At 43.0% G+C, this 24,197-nt stretch overlaps 1 protein-coding gene across 1 annotated transcript in view; it reads right to left on the reverse strand.

Moving 5' to 3' along the window:
* PTPN12 (protein tyrosine phosphatase non-receptor type 12) overlaps window positions 1–24,197 on the reverse strand; it is a 129,835-nt gene that overhangs the window by 35,924 nt on the left and 69,714 nt on the right. The window contains exons 8-11 of the mRNA XM_068276210.1: window positions 13,330–13,472; window positions 9,344–9,410; window positions 9,183–9,260; window positions 6,696–6,791 (exon numbers count right to left, since the gene is read on the reverse strand). Coding sequence (XP_068132311.1) covers window positions 6,696–6,791; window positions 9,183–9,260; window positions 9,344–9,410; window positions 13,330–13,472 — 384 coding nt within the window. The remainder of the gene's footprint in view (window positions 1–6,695; window positions 6,792–9,182; window positions 9,261–9,343; window positions 9,411–13,329; window positions 13,473–24,197) is intronic.

The following is a 24,197-nucleotide window of genomic DNA, read 5'->3' on the forward strand; positions in this document are numbered from 1 at the left end:
ACATAACATATGCATTACACTGTCCACGTTTTGATTTTAGTGATCTTTATATAGTATATACAGAGATTTATGTTCCTGACAGGTTTCATCTTTGACTGTCTGTGTCTGAAGCCAGTCGTGATGTAATATCCTCCCTTACCCTGCTTCCACTCATCCCCCTGATTTAGTAAGCATTAGCCCTCCCAACTCCCAGCCCTCAGACACTCCCACCAAGCTGAAGTCACCCGCCCCTTCAGTACAGGCTGTCAGATGCTGTAGATATACAGATTATATTGATTTGTTAGAAGACCCCCAGATGTCCGCAGCTGCCTCTTTACAATCTGCCTGGCTTGGAAGCAGCAGGATCACTCAACCGCAGACCAGATGCTGTCCCCTGTCAGCTCTTCCCCCCCCCCACCCCCGCCAAGAGCCTGTGCGATTATCTTCTCCCCCATAAACAGGTGTGGGTGTCTTCCCCCCCAGGCCCCCACCCCCGGGCAGAAACAGGTGCGGATGTCTTCTTACCTGTAAAAGCAAAGAGAGAGAGAGAGAGGCCGAAGAGTGCATCTCCAGCTTCCAGCGCCGCCACCGCAGTTTCCTCTGTCAGCCGTGCATCTCTCTCTCTCCTGCTGGTGATTCCTATCATGTGACTCGCCGGTAACTTTCCAGCAAGTCACATGTGAGGGACGCCAGCAGGAGAGAGAGAGATGCACGGCGGCGACTGACAGAGGAAACTGCGGTGGCGGCGCTGGAAGCTGGAGATGCACTCTCCGGCCTCTCTCTCTCTGTGTTTACTTTTTCAGGTGAGAAGACATCCGCACCTGTTTCTGCCCAGGGGTGGGGGCAGACACCCACACCTGTTTATGGGGGGAGAAGATAATCGCGCAGGCTCTTGCTGGGGGGGAGCGGACAGGGGACAGCATCTGGTCTGATCTCCCGGTGGGAGGGGGTGCGGGCTGCGGCTGAGTGACCCTGCTGCTTCAAAGCCTGGCAGATTGTAAAGGGGCAGCTGCGGACATCTGGGGGTCTTCTAACAAATCCAGCCCTGCATGCCTGGCAACCCTAAGAGGATCAGTAAGAGATGGACAGAAGCGTGGTGGGGAAACCGGGAGGGATAGAGGAAGCAGCCAATCAGGCTGCAGCAATGAATTAGGGAGGAATAAGGAAATGAAGGGGAGGAACGAAGCTAAGCAGAGAGAAAAAAAACACCTTCCAGCATGCTCTGCAACTTCTTATGTGCGGCTTGCGTCGTCCTTAGGAGCTTGGGGAAAATGAAGATTATTATTCAGCCCACAAAAAGTAAGATTGATTTTTTAACTTCAGTATTGCCTTTTTGGCTACCTTCCTAACTGTTTAACACAGGAGAATAGAGATTTCATTTTACATTTCTAGCCTAACAGTTACTCTTTAATAGTACAAATAATAAAAAGTAAGGTACAGTCAGTCATTGTAAACCACTGCAGTCCCAACAGGATTTGTTACTGCCAGGTCAAGGAGGGGGGGAGATGAGAGAACTGTCACAAAGGTAGAGATCCATATCTGTGAATCACCACATTGGGTACTTTTGATGTTTAAAATCTAGAAATATAAACTTCTTTAAAGCGGATCCGAGATGAAAAACTAACTATAACAAGTAACTTGTCTATATATCTTATCTAAAGTTTAAATAGTTTGCACAGCAAATCTGGCTGCATACAGCTTCAACAGTTTATAATTATTTCATCCTGTGATACAATGAGAGCGGCCATGTTCTGATTGTCATTATTACACAGGTAATCTGCAATTGCATCTCCACCCCTAGTCTGTGGAAAAAAAAAAAAAAAAAAAAAAAAAATCACTCCCCCCTCCCCTCTGCAATCTCTGGCTAGTAACCTCCTCCTCCTGCCCAGACTGAGCTCCCATAAGCCCTTGCTACATGTGTCTGAGTGCTTTGGCATTTTGGAGAAGCTGTGGGCGAGGCTTGTTTCGTTTATAGGGAATTGGAGTACTAAAACAAAAACAAAAAGTATTTGGCTTGAGGAATGCCCTATAAACTAAATGGAACGAACACAATTATGCAATAAATAAAAGTTCATCTCAGATCCACTTTAAAAAGAATTACTGATTAAAGTGTACTCAAAGCGACATGGGATAAAAGAGTATGTAGAGTGCACAACATAATGACCAGGCTGTTTTACTTGCTTTAATTTGCTGCCTGAAAGTTAATTTTTAGGCAAGGAAGTGACCGCTTCTGTCTTGTCAGTACCTTGTCAGGAATACAGTAATCATCACTGATAAGCAAAGTACAGTCACTAAAGTTTTCTTAACAGAATACAACTTCTGAGAGCAGAGGGAGATAGGAAAAAGGTCAACAGTTCGTGTATTTTCACTCAGGGACACTTCATAGGCTGCCACTGAGTAGAGACAACAAAACATTCAATCTACTTTGTAAATGTTTAAATTTATATAATATAAAACCATAAAATATCTATATAAAAAAAAGGCAAGGGTGCACCATAGGTCAATTGCGATCTACTGGTAAATCATGTTCGCATCCCATAAAATATTGTGGCTGGCAGTAGATTGTAGCCGCATCTCATCAGATTCTGCTGCCAGTCCTGCTTGCGGCTAATCAGGGAAGGGTAGGGGAAATGTGCAGTTGAAGGGAAGGGCATCTCCCTTCAACCACGCATCTCCCTTCAACCACGCATCTCCCTTCAACCACGCATCTCCCTTCAACCACGCATCTCCCTTCAACCACGCATCTCCTCTCCCCATCCCTTCTGATTGGCCACGAGCAGCGCCAGCTGCAGAATGTGACGCCCACCAGACCAAACGTCTGCTATCTTGTCAGCCCTACGTAAAGGAGGCGCTGCGGCTGAAGGAGGGGAGACTGGGGCGCAAACACCAATGCTGGAGGGAGGCGATTACTATGCTTAGCTACCTGTAATGGCTGATGGTGTAATGGTTAAGGGCTCTGCCTCTGACACAGGAGACCAGGGTTCGAATCTCGGCTCTGCCTGTTCAGTAAGCCAGCACTAATTCAGTAGGAGACCTTTGGCAAGTCTCCCTTACACTGCTACTGCCAATAGAGCGCGCCCTAGTGGCTGCTGCTCTGCTCTGGCGCTTTGAGTCCGCAAGGAGAAAAGCGCAATATAAATGTTATTTGTCTTGTCTTGTCTAATGGGCACCTATACTGGGGGCACCCATGCCTGGCTACCTATACAGGGTACACCTGTACCTGGAGGTTGTTCATGACAGTGTGTGGGGGTGGGGAAGAAAGATTTTGCATCGATTTGCTATGCTTAGCATTCTAAATGTTGGTAGATCTCTGCAAATGTCAGAATTCGCAACCCGAAAAAGTGTGGGCACTCCTGCTTTAAGGTATTCACATGCATTTCTCTGTCAAAATCATCCTGTGAATTTCTTTAGTTACTAGATTCAGCCAATATTCAAAGACCCTCTGGCTTTAACATAGGTTATCTACACTTTTCACCACTATTTATGCCATCATCAACTTCACCTATTCAAGTCAGTCTTACAGGAAATGGTAAATAGAAAAAATTTCAGGAGGTAGAATAAAAAACGTTTTATAAACCATTCGCTCAGTGTGTTCAAAGACTGTTTTCACATCTATTCAGTTATTAACCATTTAATGGCAAGCATACGTATTAAAACGTCATGCTTTAGCCTATTAACGGCAACATGACGTTTTAATACGTCGCGCGTTCCCGCCGCCGCTCCGCACGTGTCCGCGCCGCTACCGCCGCCATTACCGTCGGGTTTCCGTGCTATGTGATTGGGGAAGAGGATCGAGCGGTCCTCTACCCAATCGCAGTGCCTGGAGTGAATGGACGTAACCGCGAATGGCGGCTACGTCCATTCACAAAAACAGGAAATTGTTACAGGTTTAATAAAGTGTAAAAACTTCACTTCCTATTACGGAGAGTGTTCACTTGTGGCCAAAAAGTATATTACACATACATGCACATATATAATATGAACATACACAGTATTAATAAATTAATATATTACACTTCCAACACCCCCCCCCCCCCCCAAAAAAAAAAAACAACAACTGAAAAGAACTGGTTAAAGGACCACTATGATGAAAAACCTACAAAATTTTAAAAATACATGGTACACTTGTAGAAGATGTACATTTGCCCCAGAGTAAAATGCGCTGTAAATGACTCTTTCTAGGTAGCTGTCACTTGCAGTAACTTTTTAATTTGATGGTTCTGACCTATTGCCAACAGGGTTTGGATTTAATCCATCTCCTCATAGGGGATTCTCAGGGTCTTCTTTATTTTGAAAAGCACTAAAGGCTCGTTTCCACTATCGCGTATCCGCATGCGTCCAACGCATGCAGATTCGCACATGTAATGCAAGTGGATGGGCCTGTTTCCACTGTAGCGTTGTTGAGGTGCGTTTTTTTCAGCGGTGAAAAAACGCACAAAAGAGCCGCAGAATTCGCCTGCGAGTGGAATGCATGCGAATCGCATGCAATGTATTTAATAGGGAAATCGCATGCGTTTTTCTTCTGCGTTATTTCACGCGATTACGCGTGCGATTCCGCATAGGAACCAATGTAAATTAACACAGGCAGTGACATGGTTAAAAACGCATATAGCCTAACCTATGCAAAATCACATGCGTAATCGCGTAAAATAACGCATAAAAAAACCGCACCTGCATGCGATTTCATCAGCGGTGGAATCCAGGCGATTCTGCACCGCAATAGTGGAAACGAGCCCTTACTGAATGGTAGATGCTCAGTCCAACTGCCAAAAGACTATACAAGCGAGTAGGTTCGCCATCCAATATCTTTGTGGATTTCCTTGCCAGTGGAACCTTTCAGTAACAGGTAAAAACCATCAGATTAAAAATACTCACTGTAAGTGACAGCCATATGATATGGAGAGAAAGTCATTTGCAGCGCATTTTACTCTAACAAATGTGCAACCTATATATGCAGCTTAAATATTTTTCATTTTAGTGACCATTTAAAGTGGATCCGAGATGAACTTTTACTCATTGCATAATTGTGTTCCTTTCCTATTGTTTATAGGGCATTCCTCAAGCCAAATACTTTGTTTTTGTTTTAATACTCTAATTCCCTGTAAACTAAACAAGCCACGCCCACAGGTTTTAAGAGAGCCAAGGCACTTTCAGACAGTAGCAAGGGCTCATGCCAGAGATTTCAGAGGAAGAGGGGGGGAGGGGGGGTTAGGTTTTTTGCTTAACCCTCCTGGCGGTTTGCTAAAAAAATCGCCAGGGGGCAGCAAATCTTTTTTTAAAATTATTTTTTTTTTTTCATGTAGCGAGACAAAGTCTCGCTACATGATAGCCGCTGCTCAGCGGCATCCCCCCAGCCCCTCCGATCGACGCCGGCGATCAGGAGATCCCGTTCAGGGCTTCCCCCGTCGCCATGGCGACAGGGCGGGATGACGTCACCGACGTCAAGACGTCATAGGGGATTCCGATCCACCCCATAGAGCTGCCTGGCACTGATTGGCCAGGCAGCGCACGGGGTCTGGGGGGGGGGCGGTGCGGCTGCGGCGCGACGGATCGGCGGGTAGCGGCGGCGATCGGGCACTGCACGCAGCTAGCTAAGTGCTAGCTGCGTGCAGGAAAAAAAAATTATGCAAATCGGCCCAGCGGGGCCTGAGCGGTGCCTTCCGGCGGCATAGCCCGAGCTCAGCTCGGGCTTACCGCCAGGAAGGTTAAAGAGTAACTGTCAGGCTGCAGAAGCTAATTTAAACCTCTATTCTCCTGTGTTAAACAGTTTAGAAGGAAGCCAAAAAGGCATTAGTGAAGATAAAAATCTCTTACCTTTAATGTGTGCTTATCAGCAAAGCTGTTAGACCCAAGCAGGACGCAAGCCGCATACTATACTGCAAAGCATTCTGGGGCCCTCCCCTCGGCTGCTAATGAGACGTTACAGCAGCTTGTAATCAGTCCAGCGCGTAGCACTGATAAATCTCCGGGCAGAGTACACTGCAGGAGTCAGCTATTGTTCCTAGCCACATGGCTAATTAATATTCACTGCACACTGTTATTCAGTACGAGCTTTTCTGTGATCAGGAAGCAGGCAGGACATGACAACACAATTGGCTTCATAGAAGACAGAAAAACATGGAACCTGCCATGAGCTGTCAGGAGCATCATTCTCTGCATATACTATATAAAAATTCTGTGAAGTACAAACGTGGACAGTGAAATTCATATGTAATGTAAGTACAGCCAATCTTTAGCTACTGATATATGTGTTTATTTTCTCTGAGACCTTATACCTAACAGCTCCTCTTTAAGATGCAGATAAGCCTGCCTCTGTGTAATGTTTACAAACATGGCTGCTGTCATTGTATCACAGGAAGAAATAATCATTTTCTATTAAAGCTGTTTGCAGCTAGATTTGCTGTGTAAACTATGTGTAAATCTAAACTTTAGACAAGATATATAGACACGTTACTTGTTCATTTCGGATCCGCTTTAAGCTTCAAGTATCCCTAAGGAAAATCACAGCTGCAGGGTAAATGTGCAACTGGCTTCAGAAGCAGGGCATAACGGCTGGTCTCAATGATTTGCATCTTTTACTAAATTGTTTCCCATACAGAGTTCAAAGCAGCAATGTCAGAGCTGACACACAGGCAAGCCAGCTGTGTTTTACAGTCACTTCAATACTTCACATGACTTGTCAGTGTGCGTTGAACAACAGAGAAAACCTTACATACCAATCCATCCACAATCTTTCTAGATTCACTTTCATAGACGTGGAGCTGCTTTTCAAATAGCTGAGCAATAGCTCGATGTACAAGTTCATACTGCTCCTAAGAACAGAAAAATACAGTGGAATTTGGTAAAAATTCACACAGTAAAAGTGTAACTTAGGAGGAAAAAGAAAATAATGCTGCATGGACTTTGGCCACATCATTTATACTATGCTCCTAAAGACTATGAAAATTTGCACTCAAAGAGGCCTACTTATTTACTTACCTATTTAGTTCAGAAAACCAATACTAATACATAGATTATCAACATAAAATCAACAATGTCCACATTCATGGCCTACAGTTGCCCCACCCCCATCTGCTGAATAGTTTATTTCAGCAGAGTGATTTTGGTGTCCATGTTTGTCTAGAATACATCTACTCAGGGGAGTAGCAATAGCCATAGCAACTGCTATGTGGCCCTGGATAAAAGGGGGTCCAGATGGTACCATTTAAGCCATTTGGGCGTAGCTGCTACATCCAAAAGGCTGCTTCCTCGCTGCTGCGCGCTCCCACGGCCGATTGCACGCACTCCCACGCCGCCGCATGATAGCCCGGAGTCCCCTGTAGAATGATCGCTGGCTTCTATGAGAAGCTGCATTCTTTCTAAGTGACACATCCCCTCTTCACTTCCTGTAAGCATACATAGTATGCTTACATGACTGCCTAAGGAAAAAAAAGCCCATCTTGGGGCCAAATAGTAAAACTACATCTACATACTTTTGTGCAGACTCACACTTACATTTACAATGAACTGTTTACCCCCCACCCTCCTCTCCCAAAAAATACCCAAATAAAATATAATTAAAAAAAAAAATCGTTACCTAAGGGTCTGAACTTTTTAATATGCATGTCAATCAGGTAAATTACTATTTCTTAAATTTTAAGATTTTAACCCCCTTGGCGGTATGATTCTTTCCGGGTTTTAGGGTCTAAAAGCGGTGCATTTTTTTGCACCCTTTCAGACCCTAAAACCTGGAAAAAAATCATGCTGCCAGGGAGATCTGCAGCAGTTCCACAATCACTCACCTCCCTGGCTCCTGCGCTGCAGTTATCCCTCCATCCTCCGGGTGGCGCTGCAACTCTAAAGTGAGATTGCCAGCAGCGCAATCATTGTGATTAAAAAAAAAAAAAATAAGTTTCCCATCCTCACTACACTTCCTGTAAGCATACTTGCTACGCCTACAGGACCAGTCACTGTAGTTTTACTATTTGGCCACAGGATGGCCACAGTAAATTTCTGTCAAAAGCATTTTTACATACAAATACATATTTTTACATTTTAAATTAACTCCTTACCTCCCACACTCCAATTGTTACCATTTTTTTTTTTTTATAAAAAAAAAAAATTACAATAAAAAAAATAAAATACATAAATAGTTACCTTAGGGACTGAACTCTTTATAAATGATGGGCTTGTAATTAGGGATGGACACAAAACTGAAAAAAATGCACTTTTATTTCCAAATAAAATATTGGCGCCAAACATTGTGATAGGGTCATAATTTAAACGGTGTAATAACCGGTACAAATGGGCAAATAAAATACATGGATTTTAATTACAGTAGCATGCATTAAAACTATAATGGCCGAAATCTGAAAAAAAAAAAAGATTTTTTTCCAAATTTTTTCCTATTTTCCCGTTAAAACACACCTAGAATAAAATAATTCTTGGTATAATGTCCCACCTAAAGAAAGCCTAATTGATGGTTGAAGAAAAACAAGATATAATTCATTTCATTGTGATAAGTAATGATAAAGTTATAGGCGAATGAATGGAAGGAGTGCTTAAAGGTGAAAATTGCTCGGATGCTGAAGGGGTAAAACCCCTCAGTTGTGAAGTGGTTAAAGCAGTAGGATTAGCCATGCTATGCCAGGGGGTAAAAAAAACAACAACACATAAAAAGGTAGATAAATACTTGATCTACTTACATAACATGTATTGTACTGTCCACGTTTTGATTTCAGTGAATTTTATATAGTAAAAGAGAATTCTGTTCCTGGTGGAAACCATGTATTTTGCCCACAGTTTGAGGCTAAATACTGATGTCATTTCTTCCCTTAGTTTTTTTTTCTTTTCTCCTCCAATCGCTGAGTCCCCTCAGCCTTGCTTGTAAACACAAGTGAGCAGAGGATCAGGTTTCAGCTAGGCAGGGAAATAAAGGCAAGAGGAGGAATATATTATAGATAAAAAGAACCCCCAGCATGCAACTGAACGGCAATGGCTATTAAATGGCCAGTGTATGTGATAACTCCAAATCATAACAGCAGAAAAAGTTTCAAATGCAAGATAAGCATCTTTATCACTAAATACACTCAGACCAGTTGTTGCTGAAATTTGATTTTTATGTTGACAATCCCACTTTAAAATGGGAAATTTGAGCTTCCAGCTCCGATCGAGTGTAGCTCCCAAAGGAACAAAGACCAATCATTTGTATGTTAATATTTTACCTTAGTTTGGACTGCCGAATGTCGTTGCGTCCTCATTTCTTGAATTAGATTGAACACATTGAAATCTTCAGGTATCCGCTATAAAATGATTAAAAAATAGTAAGCATTTTGTATGGTGTAATACAAGCGGGCAAACATTCCATTTATACTTGGTCTCTTACCCGAGCTTTCAGCAAATTCCATGTATAATCTATTGCACAGATTGCCCCTGTCCTTCCGCAGCCCGCACTGAAGAAATACAGACAAGTTAAAACCAAACATGTTAATCCAGCAAACTTGTGAATTCGGTACACTAATTATGGTATTCTGAATATTAGAGTTACAAGTTCACTTCTCCTTTAAAGAACAACTCTAGGCCAAAAGCACTATAGTCCAATTATGTAAACCAACACACCAATGTATAAAAGAAACTCAGTCTATTTACAGTTGTATCATGGGACTACAGTAATGTACATCTTTTTGAGGAGTGTCACATTTTTTGGAACTAACTTTAGTCAACTGAACAGTTACCAACCATAACTGATTACTGCTTCAGGTAATCTCTATTTTACAGTGGATATAGTCAGTGGAAAATGTGAGCCCCCTCAGCTAATTTTCAATGATAGTTGTAAGATCTTGTTTTAACCACTTTATCCACCAGTACAGTATATCTACATCATCTGTGGGCTCACCCAAACCACAACCACGTAGATATAAGTTTTGTACTGGTGGCATCCCTGTGCACGATCGGGCGCGCTCCCGTGCGCGTCCCTGGCACTTTAAGCTGCATTACTAATTGGTCTAAGGGAAAATAAGTCCCTTTAACCTATTAGCGGCCCACCTGCGGATGAACGATCACCGCTGTAGCAAACAGCGGTGATCCTTCATGTCACCCCCTCCTGGCAGAGATCTGTTTAAAAAAGCATGTCCAGCAAGCCTGGCTCACCTCTCCTTTATCCAGCGATGATCCTGCAGCGACAGCCTCTGTATTCAGCTTCACAGCCACCTCTGTACTGCCCCGTACACGAGTCCCAACTTGATGATGTCACCAAGCCGGGACTCGTGTACAGGGCAGTACGGAGGTGGCTGTGAAGCTGAGTACAGAGGCTGCCGCTGCAGGATCATCGCTGGATAAAGGAGAGGTGAGCCAGGCTTGCTGCACTTTTTTTTTCCCCACAGATCTCTGCCCGGAGGGGGAGGCTGCCTTATAGGGGGGGGGGAGGGGGGTAAGGGCTTCTAATGTATAGTCCTGGGGGAGGGGGATCCTAATTATGGGGGCACATATGGCTAGCCATACACCAGGGGGACCATACAAGTTAGCTCTCTCCAGTTTAAACTGTGAGATGAGCAAACACGGGTTACATCTGGCTAGCTATGCTTTGGGGGAGGGGGGCTAATAGCAGGGTCACATCTGGCTATATATACACATAGGCGGGGGCTGACCTAATACCAGGGGCACATCTGGCTATATACTGGGGGGCTAATTCCAGAGGCACATCTGGCTATCTATACTGGGAGAGCCTAATGCCTGGTACACACGATGAGATTTTCTGACAGATTTAATGCCAGATGGATTATTTCCAACATGTCCGATTTGATGTTCCATTCACTTCTATAAAAAAATCGATCAGAAATCAGACCAGACATGTTGGAAATAATCCATCTGGCAGTATATCAGCCAGAAAACCTCATCATGTGTACCAGGCATAATACCAGGGGACACATCTGACTATACTAAGGGGGGGGGGGATATTGGGGGGACACATCTGGCTATACTGGGGGGTTGATACTGGGGACACATCTGGCTATCTACCTTGGGGGGGCTAATACTGGTGGCATGTTTTATATACGGTAGCACTTTTTATTTTTAAACTAGAACTGGTAAAACTGAGAAATAATGCAATTTTTCTTTTTTTCCCCTCTTTTTCCCACTAAAATGTATAGAAAACAGCATTTTTCATGGGATGTCATGATGGAGGATAAAGTTATGGCCGATTAAATAGGGACATCGCTAAAACGTCACAACCGCTCTGGTCCATAAGGGGAAAACAAGGTCTGGATGTGAAGTGGTTAAACTCCTAGTATTAGGATCATTTCTGAGCACAGAATTCAATTGAACTCCTACACTCTGGAGGAGATCAAAAGATGCAATAGGTTCAAAGCCAAATAAAGCGTTAGATGGGCTGTCCAAATCATTGCTTAAATCATTTTTGAAACGCCCATCTACCAATCCACTTGAGCTCTTTGAACAACTCATTGATTCCTGCTCCTTTCCAAAATTAGACATCTTTTTAAAATTTAAAAATCAAATTATTTACCAAAATGCTGGTAATTTATACCAAGAGAGAAACAAGAATTTATGGTTTACACTATTGGAATGCTGTGTCTTTCTCATCCTTTTGTCCACTCATCTGTACCCTATAGGATTGGAGCAGCACCACTGTGGATAGGAACACTGCCAGTGTTTGGTTTATTCGTCACCCGCAGTATGGGAGCCCCTTAACATGGTCTGGAGCACAGAGTATACTTTTCTATATTTCGTCTGAATTACTTCACTTAGGATTAAAAGAAATTAAATACCCACTATATTAAAAAAAATAATGTGCACACAAAACCTGTGGAAATTATGATCAAATATATATTGCACAATGCTGTACAAAGTTATTTGGACATCTATGCAGCTCTCCTGATAAATATGATAGATTTTTTATTTTTCATAGAAATTTGATCTAAGAGTGAAATTTCCGCTTAATGTACAACATTTACTCCAGTACTGTTTAAAGTTTATAATTTGTTACATATTTAACCATTTCCAGACCGCTCCAGTTGAAATCTAAGTCCTGTTTCTGGCAACTTGTTTCTGACAGGATGTAGCCACTCTGCCCCCGTTGCAGCTCACTTGCCCTGCCAGTATGATGGCAGAGTCTGTGAGCCGGTCAGGAGCCAATTTCATTGACTCCTGACCCCATGATCACTGTGAGCCAAACCTAGTGGCTTACATTGATGGACAGGGTCAGGAGCCAATAAAATCAGCCCCTGAATGGCGCACAGAGCCGCCATAGTGAGAGAGAGAGAGAGAGGGGCCTGCGGCGTGACCGGCAAGAATGTACAGGGATTCACTGGCGAGTGACGTTTTGTGGTACCAGCAGTATCTGGGCCTTAAAGGATTTATCATGCAAATTTAACAAAATAAGCGCCACTTACCCAGGGCTTCCTCCAGCCCCAAGCTCCTAGCATGTCCCTCGTCGCAGCTCTCTCACGGTCCCCGGCGATGACGTCAGGCCGACCTCCAGATCGGCAGTCCGCTACGGTCCACGTGGCAGTGATTGACAGCGCCGCTTGCGCAGGCGCAGTACCTGGAGGTCGGCCTGACGTCATCGCCGGCGACCGGGAGGGAGCTGCGGCGAACGGCTGCGGGCAGAGCTGCGGCGAGGGACGTGCTGGAAGCTTGGGGCCGGAGGAAGCCCTGGGTAAGTAGCGCTTTTTTTTGTTAAATTTGCTTGATAACTCCTTTAAAGGGCAAGAGACTGCTGGTACGGAAGTGGTTAAGCAACTTGCAATTCCAGTAAACTTGTTAAATAAAAAGTTAATAAAAAAAAAAATGATATATTTTCTTATGAATGCCTCCAGCAATCCACCATCACCATCCAAAATATTTAGACTGAGTAGCTCTCTTTAGCTATAATTCTGTCTCTTGTTCTCCCAAATAATAATCACCTTGCATCTCTGTGGTCTGAATGCAACATCAGCAAGCTCACAGACGGGAGAGCAGAAATAAAAGCAGCAAAGCCAAACACTGCTCAAGAAAATGTACAGCCCAGAGGCATGGGAAATTTGATCTAGGTGTATATTTAATTATAACTTGCAAATACTGTAAGAAATATGCTGATAATGTAGCTTTTTTTTTTTACTTATGTAGCAGAAATGAATCTTCCCTATAATTCTAACCATGCAGGTAATACTAAGGATGCAAAAAACAAAAAATCATATTAACGCAGTAATACAAGAATCAGATACAGTGTCATATCCAGGTCCCTAGATAACCGTTTTAATTACATGCATGACAGGCTGAGTTCAGGATTTGTTTTCTTCCCATATGATTATTCACAATCTATATCAATTTTAAAGTATACAAAAAAAGGTTACAAAACCTAATAGTTTTACATACCTGCAGTGTATACAGAGGGGTACATCTTCATGAGCCTGATAATCCCTCATTAAATTTATCATGTCCAAGATGGAATCAAAAGAAGTTGGAACATCATGATCAGGCCAGTTTACATAATGGAACTGATGGATTCTACGAGTGTCCTAAAGATAAACATCACATATGAAACATAACTGACCCCTCAAGCATAACTGATCTGTTCACAGTAAATTTTGAGACTAGATAATGATTAATAACCTAATTGTTTATGTTAATTAAAAACATAAAATAAGCTTTAAAGTGAACCTGAATTCCTGCACAGAACAGAAGCAAAACAGAGAAATGCACCCTGTATGTATTTAGGGAGTTTAGCCTGTTTATTTGCCCCTCATTTATGTCTAATTTGCTTCCATGAATCAGGAAGTAGAAACCGTGCAGATTTTAAAATTTGTATCAACTGTAACAAATACTTTTTTTTGTTTGAAGGTTATTATGCGGTTGTGTATCTTTAATGCTGGGAATACACAGCTCAATTTTGAGCCATTAAGATGGCTCGATAGATAATTTCCGACATGTCCGATCACCGTTCGATCACCCGACGCTCGATTTCTCATTGAAGTGAATTGAAAGATGATAAGAAAAATGAGCGGAAGATAAGAGAATTAAGTGGGCAGGTGCAGAATCAAGCGCCAGAATCGACCCGTGTATTCCCAGCATTAGAGCAGAGAGCTTGCTGGTTAGTCTGTACCTTAGAGCAGAAAGGACATTCTCAGTGCAAGTCCACTTTAAGAAGAAGTTATACAGAAAAATGGCATAATCCTTACAGCTATGAATGTGTCAAGGGGAACTTGAGAATTTGCTACGGTGTACTTGACAAACAACGTATTTAATAAATGTGCACTGGCAGTAATGATAACTATGAAGAGCTACATATAACTAAGGAGAAAAGGTTCTTCAATATAGATCAACTATAGAAGCATGCAGTTGAGAGCTCCTAGGGCAGTGATGGCGAACCTTGGCACTCCAGCTGTTGTGGAACTACAAGTCCCATGAGGCATTGCAATACTCTGACAGCTCTAAGCATAACTTGGGGAGGCAGAGGCATGATGGGATTTGTAGTGTGTGCCAAGGTCAGCCATCACTGTCCTAGGGTATGTTTAACTGATCATTAACTAAAATACTTTCTAAAAATCGATCCTATGGAACAAATCTGCACAGGATCATATTAAAGTGGAATAAAACCCTGCATTTCACCTTTGCTCTAAAACATTATTTACAGCATATTATATGCAACCAGCATTTTTTTTTTACTAGACCAGCATTGGAAGGGTTACACACAGAGCTTTAAAGTTCAGTGGAGAGAAATGCAGACGCATTCGAAGTTTAGATAGATACAGTTAAGTAAACACAATGTGACAAGTGGTGAATGTTACACTCTGGCTGTCCTCCAGCTCCTGCACAGTCAGATAGTGTGTGTCACATTCCACACTTGTTACATTGTGTTTACTTAAATGTATCTATCTAAACTTCGGATGCGTCTGCATTTCTATCCACGAACTTTAAAGCTCTGTGTGTAACCTTTTCAATGCTGGTCTAGTAAAAAAAAAAAAAATGCTGGTTGCATATAATATGCTGTAAATAATGTTTTAGAGCAAAGTTGAAATGCAGGGTTATATTCCGCTTTAAGCATACAGGACATGTATCCAGGGCAGCAGTTTACCACCATATTTTTTGGGCCATAAGATACACCCAGGTCATTTTGCATTAAGCCACAGCCAGCACAATGCCCACCAGTCCAGTGCCATGGAGATGGACAGGGAGACGAGTCAGCGGAGTACAAGGGGGACAGGACAGAAGAGTACACTGGCCATAGGGGCCCCTAACAGGTAATTGCCATGGGGACATGGGGAGGGCACATAAGAGGTTATATTAATTGCCACGGGGACATGGGGGAGCACTGGAAAATTTCATTACCACATGGGGATTCCTACCTGGCACTTAGCATTCTGGCCATAAGACACAGTGACTTTTTCCTCCCATGTTTGGGGGAGAGTAAGTGTGTCTTATGGTCTGAAAAATACGGTAATTATTATAGTCAGAATACAGGGGGGAAAAAAATCTCCACCAAAATCCACTTCTTAGTACTCGTGTACATTAAAATAAAAATAGTAAAATTGAAATGTTAAGGTATGTCAGAAATACACTCAAGCCTTCTAATAATAGACAAATGAAATCTATGTATACTGCCTACAAACAGTTAAAGCTGGCCTCGCATGTTACTATAGTCCAGGGGTGTCAAACTCAATCATGGAAGGGGCCACATTTTAAAACCTAGTCGCTAAACAAATTGTTTATTAAGATTTAACATTTATTGAACGGACTCAAACTAAGTGGTGTGTGTGTGTGTGTGTGTGTGTGTGTGTGTGTGTGTGTGTGTGTGTGTGTGTGTGTGTGTGTGTGTGTGTGTGTGTGTGTGTGTGTGTGTGTGTGTGTGTGTGTGTGTGTGTGTGTGTGTGTGTGTGTGTGTGTGTGTGTGTGTGTGTGTGTGTGTGTGTGTGTGTGTGTGTGTGTGTGTGTGGATCCCTACAGGTAGCCCTACAGTAATTTTGCTGGGGGTCCTATGAGTTGTTGCTCAAACTGACAATCTTTAAGCTACAAATAATATCACCAGTGTTCTCTTCTAGATGGGAAGTCAGTGTGTGGTCATTCCTTTACTTCTAAAAGGTGGCCACTAATGATCACATTTCTAGCGAAAAATCGTTCGAGCGATCAGAAATTCTAATCGGAAGTGAAATATTGTAATACAGCGTTCACTACACCATCAACGAACCAATCTTTGCTTCCTATCACAACCAACAAGAAAATGCAAATTTTGGTTCGACGCAAAATCATTCGGACAACTTTTTTTTTCCACTCGTTCATAATAGATTGTGTACATCAACTTGTAAATAAGTTTATTTACAACCAATCCGATCAGAATTTCTGATCGCTCTAATGATTTTTTCGCTACAAAATGGACAGTCAGGGCTCGTTTCCACTAGTGCGGTGCGGAATCGCCTGCATTCCACCGCGGACGAAATCGCATGCGGGTGCGATTCCGCATGCGTTTTTGCCGCGATTTCGCATGCGATTCCGCATAGGTAAGGTATATGCGAATTTAACCATGTCACTGCCTGTGTAAATTAACATTAATACCTATGCGAAATCGCATGCGATTTCACAGCAAAAAACGCATGGTCACCCCGCATGCGATTTCCCTATTAGATACATTAGCAGCGATTCGCGCACATACCCTTCTGCACGCGAAATCTGACGGCTCTGCCGTGCAGATTTCTGCCGCCCCAAAAAACGCTCCCGCAGCCGCACAAGTGGAAACGGCCCCATCCACTTACATTGCCTATGCGAATCCGCGTGCAGTGCCCGCATGCGGATTCGCTATAGTGGAAACGAGCCCTTAGTGGCCACCTTTACAATGATGCAAATTTGAATCTCTGGAGTGCCACAAAATATGGCAAGGAGGGGCGCATTCAGCCCATGGGCCTTGTGTTTGACTCCTGTGCTTTAGTCAGTGGAGGACTCTTAAAGCGGAATATAACCCTGCATTTCAACTTTGCTCTAAAACATTATTTACAGCATATTATATGCAAAAAGCATTTTTTTTTACTAGACCAGCATTGGAAGGGTTAAACACAGAGGTTTAAAGTTCCTGGAGAGATATGCAGAAGTTCAGATTGTTACATTCTATTTAGTTTAATGTATCCATTGAGAAATATTACACACTCTTTGGCTGTCCTCCAGCTCTTTTCTCAGTCAGAGAGAGTGAGTCACATTCAACACTTAGATACATTTATGTAAACAAAATGTATTTATGTCAGCTTCAGATGCGTCTGCAGAAATCTCCAGGAACTTTAAAGCACTGTGTAACCCTTCCAATGCTGGTCTAGTAATAAAAAAAAAAATGCTGGTTGCATATAATATACTGTAAATGTTTTAGAGCAAAGTTGAAATGCAGGGTTATATTCCGCTTTAAGGCATTTATTCAACTCCTAAGTTTTTTTTTCTGTGTGATATTTTTACATCTTATCAATAAAATGCCCTTTAAGCCACCAGCAAGCAAGAAAATAGACTCATTTTGACAGGACTTTTCACCTGCATTTTGGTACTTTCAGTAGCAGAGTTCTAAAAAGTTATTTTAAACAGAAGATGAAAAATTATCTCCTAGGGGAACATTTCAGTGAAAGTGAATTTAAAAATGGTTCTCGTGTCTTTTCATAGCAAACAGCTAAAATGTGCACAGGGAAGTGGCACTCCCATAGTAGCTGCTATGAAGCCCTTTAGCCAGGATGACTGCTAGGACTCATTTACTTTTTTTTAACCTCTTAGAGATCTTGTTCCCACTGCACATGATCAGATATGCTTTTAGGATTACGTGGCATTGGCGAATTGTTATGACATGTGCAAGCCCACATTGCTGTTCACCCTAATACAATGTGGCCCTTGCAGAATTTATGTAGCAGTTTTTGGTGCAACTACATTCCAATTCCAACCGATGCAATTGAATTAGGATATTGCAATTGCATGAAAGTGAGGCGGGGTGAGACCACACCTGTGCTTTTTCTTGTGTGGTCTGCAATGTGCACTACGGATAACCCCCCCAATACTGTTAGTTACTGGCCTCTGTCCCACCCCATAGTGATTGACAAATGAGCGGAGTCTGTCACAATGATGGGGGAAATACCATGGATGTGTCCATGTTAGAGAGAAGGTTCCCTCAAGTTCTGTTGCAGGTGACCTAGCAGAAGGTGGTGGTAAATTAGGGACACAATATTAAACAAAGCCTTCCCTAGTCTACTCATCATGAAACCATCACCAGTTTACTAAGGGGACTAACAACACTCAATACAAACCAGTAAGATGGCAAAACGAATATACTTGCATATAGACTAGTAATAAAAGCAGCAAAAACCTAGAACAATAATCTCTTACTATGTACACAGCACACTACATACAGCAGCTGCAACTCAGCATACATCCCACTTGCACAGACTCTAAAAAGTTATATTTTCCACAACTAGATAGTAAAAAAAGACAAGGAAGGGTGCACAAAAAGGACATATTGCTAATATGGAAGGCTAAATATTAACAGCCAAATACATCTGGTGCGAAGTAATAAAAAGTATTAGAAAGGAGGTCAACAAATCACTACATCTAGTTCTATTTTGTAAGACATAATTAGATTACACATATTAATTAAAATATCTAAAGTGATTCTAAAGAAATAGCTATTCTGGCATGATCAACATTTCACATCGGCAGAGGAAAGTAATTAACATCTAACAATCCCCTAGGAATGCCACAACATTATTTTACTCAAAACCATCTTTGGGGAAACAGAAATACTAACACAGTAATCCCAAAAGCAGGGGAATGGCAGCTAAGAAGCAAAACATCTATATAAATGGCTCATACAGCTTAATAATGGCTTTTCATTTAATAGAAAAATATATTTGGTTCTTTTCCCATGTACCACTCTTTACCTACCCCCATTCCACTCTTCTCCCTCCCCTTACCCACCCCTTCATGATGAGGCATTCCACTTATCAAGTGAGCGAAATGGATTGGCAAGTATGCAAACTGATCCTATGCCATCAGTCCATTCATAACGGATTTTGTTCCAGTCCAAAGGAAGAAATGCAAGTCTGTATGCCAGATACGGATCTGAATCACCAGGAATCGGATGCTGGCAGATGCAATGGAAACCATGAGAACGGACAGTGTCAATTCTCCCTAGGCTGGTCGCCGATTTACTTACCTGTCTTCTGTCACATTTGGTTCCACCGCGATTGCTGGCACCACCACTCAGGTCCACTGCAGGGGAGTAGTGATGTTACACAGATCAGAGCCCCAGGAGCAGCAAGTAGCTCCTCACTGGATTGCAACAGAACAATGGGACTCCCCTCTGGAGGATTTTCATTGGTTCACTGGTTATGGATCAATGAGAATCCTCCATAGTGGAGAGAGGAATCCCATTGGTCTGTTGCAATCCAATGGTCCGCCCCATCGGCTTCTGCTAGGACTCCAATTTGTATACCGGCGCCTCTTCCCTGCAGTGAACAGTGCAGTGGTGGAATTGGAAGAGTGGCAGCACCAGCAATAAACAACGAATGGTAATATTGCACGCAGACGTGTGAATGAGCCTCTGTGCATCCAGTACAGTGTGAACCCGGCCATACTGTCACTGTTATTCTGCTCATTTGTGATGTTATGCAGGAGACATTGGTGTCAGTGTTTTTCCTGTCATTAAAGAATCTTAGGCATTTTTCTTGAATGGTGTCAAAGTTCAATTCACAGAGAAGAAAGTAAGCTACATATAGGAGTGTTCACTCTTCCCAGCTAATGTTGCAAACATGTTTGTAAAAATAACGACAAGGATGAGAAGACTAGAGTTAGAAAACAACATGTCCTCTGAAGAATTATAACAAAACATTGACAAGGTCAGGTTCTTCAGGGAATTAAAATACTGATTGAGGTTATGGCATATGGTTTCACATTTTTAGTATTACTAGGTAGATAATCGTGTATTGATGCCATTATCTCTGTCTGCAGAATCAATGGTTGCAGCTGTAGTGCAGTCAAGGAAGTCACAGGACCACTCCAATGCAAAACACGAAAATAATGCCCTGAACTGTCTACAGTCACCAGAGGGCAGCTGGTCAAGCATGTAAAATACCACAACTCACAGGATCCATTACCTGCCTGCACCTCCCTCTTCAGCCATCTACACAGTTTAGATTATACCAATCAAATACAGGTGTGCCTAAGCTTGCAGAGCTCCCATTCAGTAATCTTACACTTGTATTGCTGTGGAAACTTCTGTTGAAACTCACAGCAGTGCATCTCCCAATCCTCACTTCATAGAGCAAAGCACAATATTTAAAGTGTGTGCTTGGCTTTTGTGGAAAGCAGCATTTGAAGAGCAGCTGTCAGCCATACTATCTCAGAAAAAAAACACATATATAAGTAGATAAATACTTGCTCTACTTACTTATGTATTGCATTGTTCACGTTTTGATTTTAGCGATTTCTCTACAGTAGAGGGAAAAATAATCCTTCTTAGCATTTCTCATAACTGTGGCTATTTTGAAACCAATCCTATTTCATTTGCCCCCTTACTCTCCTCTGCCTGATTGTGTATGTGTGACAATCCAGCCCCACGATCCCGTCGAGATCTGCTCCCGTTAGCGTACGCAGGAAGTACGGGCACAGACTGACAACGAGACCAGTTGCTGGATCGTCAGAGGGAAGAAGAAAGAAAAGGCGACAGAGCGTGCCAATCTCGTCTAACCTGCTCCCGTTAGCATACGCAGGAAGTACGGTGAACAGACTGACAAAGATTGGTCGCGCAGCTGCCGACAATATGTGATGGGACAAACATCCACCAATCCCGTATTACTAGGCCACTGTTGCCATGCAGGTCTCATGCACTAGAGACTGCTGGAGGCAAATTAACTGTGTGCGAAGTAAACGGTTAAGATTGGTTGGAGGTGCCCATACATGTACAATTCTGATTGTATATACAATCGGTAAACTAAAAATATCGATTTCGCGCTGGAAATTGGGTAAACTGCCACCACTGTCTGATTGGATGAATGGAGCAGACAGTCTCCAACTGGGGCGAAGAGACCCCAACGCTATCATAATAAGGTAGCCAGCCCAATCACGTTCAACACGCTCCAGTCACCGTTTGGGGAATAGTCACTTCCGACGGCTTAAAGACTGTGAGCAATGTGACGTTAAAGAGACTCCGTAACAAAAATTGCATCCTGTTTTTTATCATCCTATAAGTTCCAAAAGCTATTCTAATGTGTTCTGGCTAACTGCAGCACTTCATACTATCACAGTCTCTGTAATAAATCAATGTATCTTTCCCCTGTCAGACTTGTTGGCCTGTGCCTGGAAGGCTGCCAAGTTCTTCAGTGTTGTGGTTCTGCTATGAACTCCCCCCTCTCTGCACACTGCCTGTGTATGATTTAGATTAGAGCAGCTTCTCTCTTCTCTCTTATCTTTTACAAGCTGGATACATCATACTCTGAGCTGGCTGGGCTTTCACATACTGAAGAATTACAGACAAGGGCAAAGCTGTTTGCAGAAAGAAAAGAGCAGCCTGAAACTTCAGTGCATGAGAACAGGGGGAAGAAACACACAAATGATCTCTTGAGATTCAAAAGGAAAGCTGTATACAGCCTGCTTGTGTATGAATGTATTTTCTATGTGTGGACATACTGTACATCAACCTACTTCCTGTTTTGGTGGCCATTTTGTTTGTTTACAAACAAACTTTTTAAAACTGTTTTTAACCACTTTTAATGCGGTGAGGAGCGGCGAAATTGTGACAGAGGGTAATAGGAGATGTCCCCTAACGCACTGATATGTTTACTTTTGAGCGATTTTAACAATACAGATTCTCTTTAAAGAAAGGTTACTGGGTCCCTATATGATGCAATCTCGAATTGTGTTTACAATCGAGAAACGAAAGTTATCGATTTCGCACAGGAAATCTGGTACTAGCTAATCCTAGAAGGAAGAAAGTTATTTACAACCTAGCTAGCAAATCAACAATTTATAAGCAAACCATAAAACAATGCGGTAGTATGACTGACTCTTCAGAGGGCAGATTCGTTATAGCAGCAATCAGATGACCAGAACAGGCACAAGACTGAACGATAAAAATCGTTAGTTTATTTCTAAACTACATACACACAGCTAATTTTAGAACAGATTGATTGACAGAGAGAAAAGAGGAAAAGGAACAGAATGTCTGAATATACACAGTTCAAATACCGTTATTGGTAGTCCATGCGGCAATCGCAAGTCTTTGGCGTAATGTCCAAAATGGCGGTTGCCATGCGGCCAACAGGCCTATGTTAGAAAGTTCCAAGATGGAGGTTTTGGCCCGTGTCCTTGCGGGCTGCCAGGATGTTACTAGGCATCAGATTGAAGGTAAAGGACTCAGAGCTTTCTGGGCTCTGTCTGGTTATAGCCCCCACTCCAGCAAGGAGGGGTTAGGGGGCGTGGATCACACACCTCTTTGGAATAGGAGATCTCTGCCCCTCTCATAGAGACACAAATTTACCTGAATCATGATAAGTGTGCTCATCTGCAAACCGTACAAGTTAGGTTAAATCTAATAACATTTTTAGGTTTGTCAGAATTTATCAAGAACGTTGATACCAAACTTGGGGGGTTTAGAGTGAACGGTGACGCCAAAATGCATATCTCTGCTTTGGCAGGGCTTACCTTGAATTCAGAAACATCCAATCGTGTGGTTGGTTCCGAATTTCAGAATAAGCGGGTTCTTAAGGCCGTTGCCTATTTGGGAAGTCATCTTTATGATAAAAGATGGATTTCATATTTGTGAGGTCACAGATAGGTTTCCTACTAGTGACTGAGAAAGCCAGCTGTAGTCTCTAAGTGGCTTCTGCAGGATGTTAGCAGGACCTCCTGTGGCTGCTCTTTTCATTTACGGAGCTGAGAAGCCACCAAGTCTGGGATAAGCAGGCCATACACTGGCTCGATTCACGGCCGTTTCGACAGCAGATCCGATCCTGGGATCGAATCTGCTGCCAATCGCTTGCGCTAAACGCACCCGCCGATCCGATTCCCTCCCGAAATCGGATCGGTCCGTCGATCGCGCCGTGCGGGAAATTACCCTCGATCGCCCGGCGGTAGGAGCGCGTCGCTTGCGGCGTACGATTCGGGCCCGATCCGAGCATGTATACATTACCTGAAGCTGGCTCCGGGGTCCTCTTCTCCTCGCTGCACCGCATTTCCGCATGTCCCAGTGTACGCTTATACTTCCTGTGTCACTCCGGTGACCAGGAAGTTGAAATAGAGGGCGCTCTATTTGAACTTCCTGGTCACGGAGTAACACAGGAAGCGCCGGGATGGAGCAAGAACAGCGGTGCGGTGCAGTGCGGAGAAGACGCCCGGGAGCCAGCCTCAGGTAATGTATACGGGGGGGGGGGGGGGGGACAGGCGGCAGGAGCAGCTGAACAGATTGTGATCGGTTTCAGGCTGAAATCGATTCACAATCGGTTTGCAGTAAAGGCAGCCATACGATCCCTATCTGATCAGATTCGATCAGATAGGGATCTGTCAGCTGGTCGATCTAATGGCACATCGACCAGTGTATGGCCACCTTTAGGCAGTGGAGGTGTGAGATTTCCCTCTTTCTGCCTGGTTGGGGGTCCCTGTGCTGGCAGAGAATCTTTTCACAGGAGGCTAATTAACTGACCATGAAAAGATTTCTCCAGACCTTTGGCTGGAAGGGGAAAAAAAGTGTATTTAAACCAAAAACTGTCAGTTTGGTTGGTTTGCGAAGAACTGGCGTTCGTACCTCCATGACGCATTCGATATGTCATATCGACGGCGTCACAGTATGCATTGCCTGCTCTCCACTATAGAAAGTGCATTGTCTCAGCATGAGAAATATTGGCCAATTAGAGGGGAACAGAGGTGTGGGAGGGAAAACAGGAGGGAAAGAGGCTTCCACCTATCATGCTGCATTAGTTAAGTCTGAGGGGAAAGTAGAGAAGCAAAACAGGACAACCCAGCATGCCCAGCAACTTCCTTTGTGCATACCAAATTCTGTGTGTACCAAATAAGAGTCAGGTAAACTGGGGAATGATCATTTATCAACAAGAAAAGTAATAGTAATTTTAACTTTTGGACTATCTGGTTAACATCCTTATTACTTGCTTACCAGATAAAGAAAGAATTGATTTTTTATTTTATGCTGGACAGTTTTACACATCAGTGTTCTCCCCAGGCTCTTTTGGCTGAGTGCTCCATCCAGCTAGTTTTGGTGAGCACCCGGCTGTCATCGGCTC

The sequence above is a fragment of the Hyperolius riggenbachi genome, chromosome 3 (genome assembly GCF_040937935.1).
Source record: "Hyperolius riggenbachi isolate aHypRig1 chromosome 3, aHypRig1.pri, whole genome shotgun sequence".
Classification (NCBI taxonomy): Eukaryota; Metazoa; Chordata; class Amphibia; order Anura; family Hyperoliidae; genus Hyperolius; species Hyperolius riggenbachi.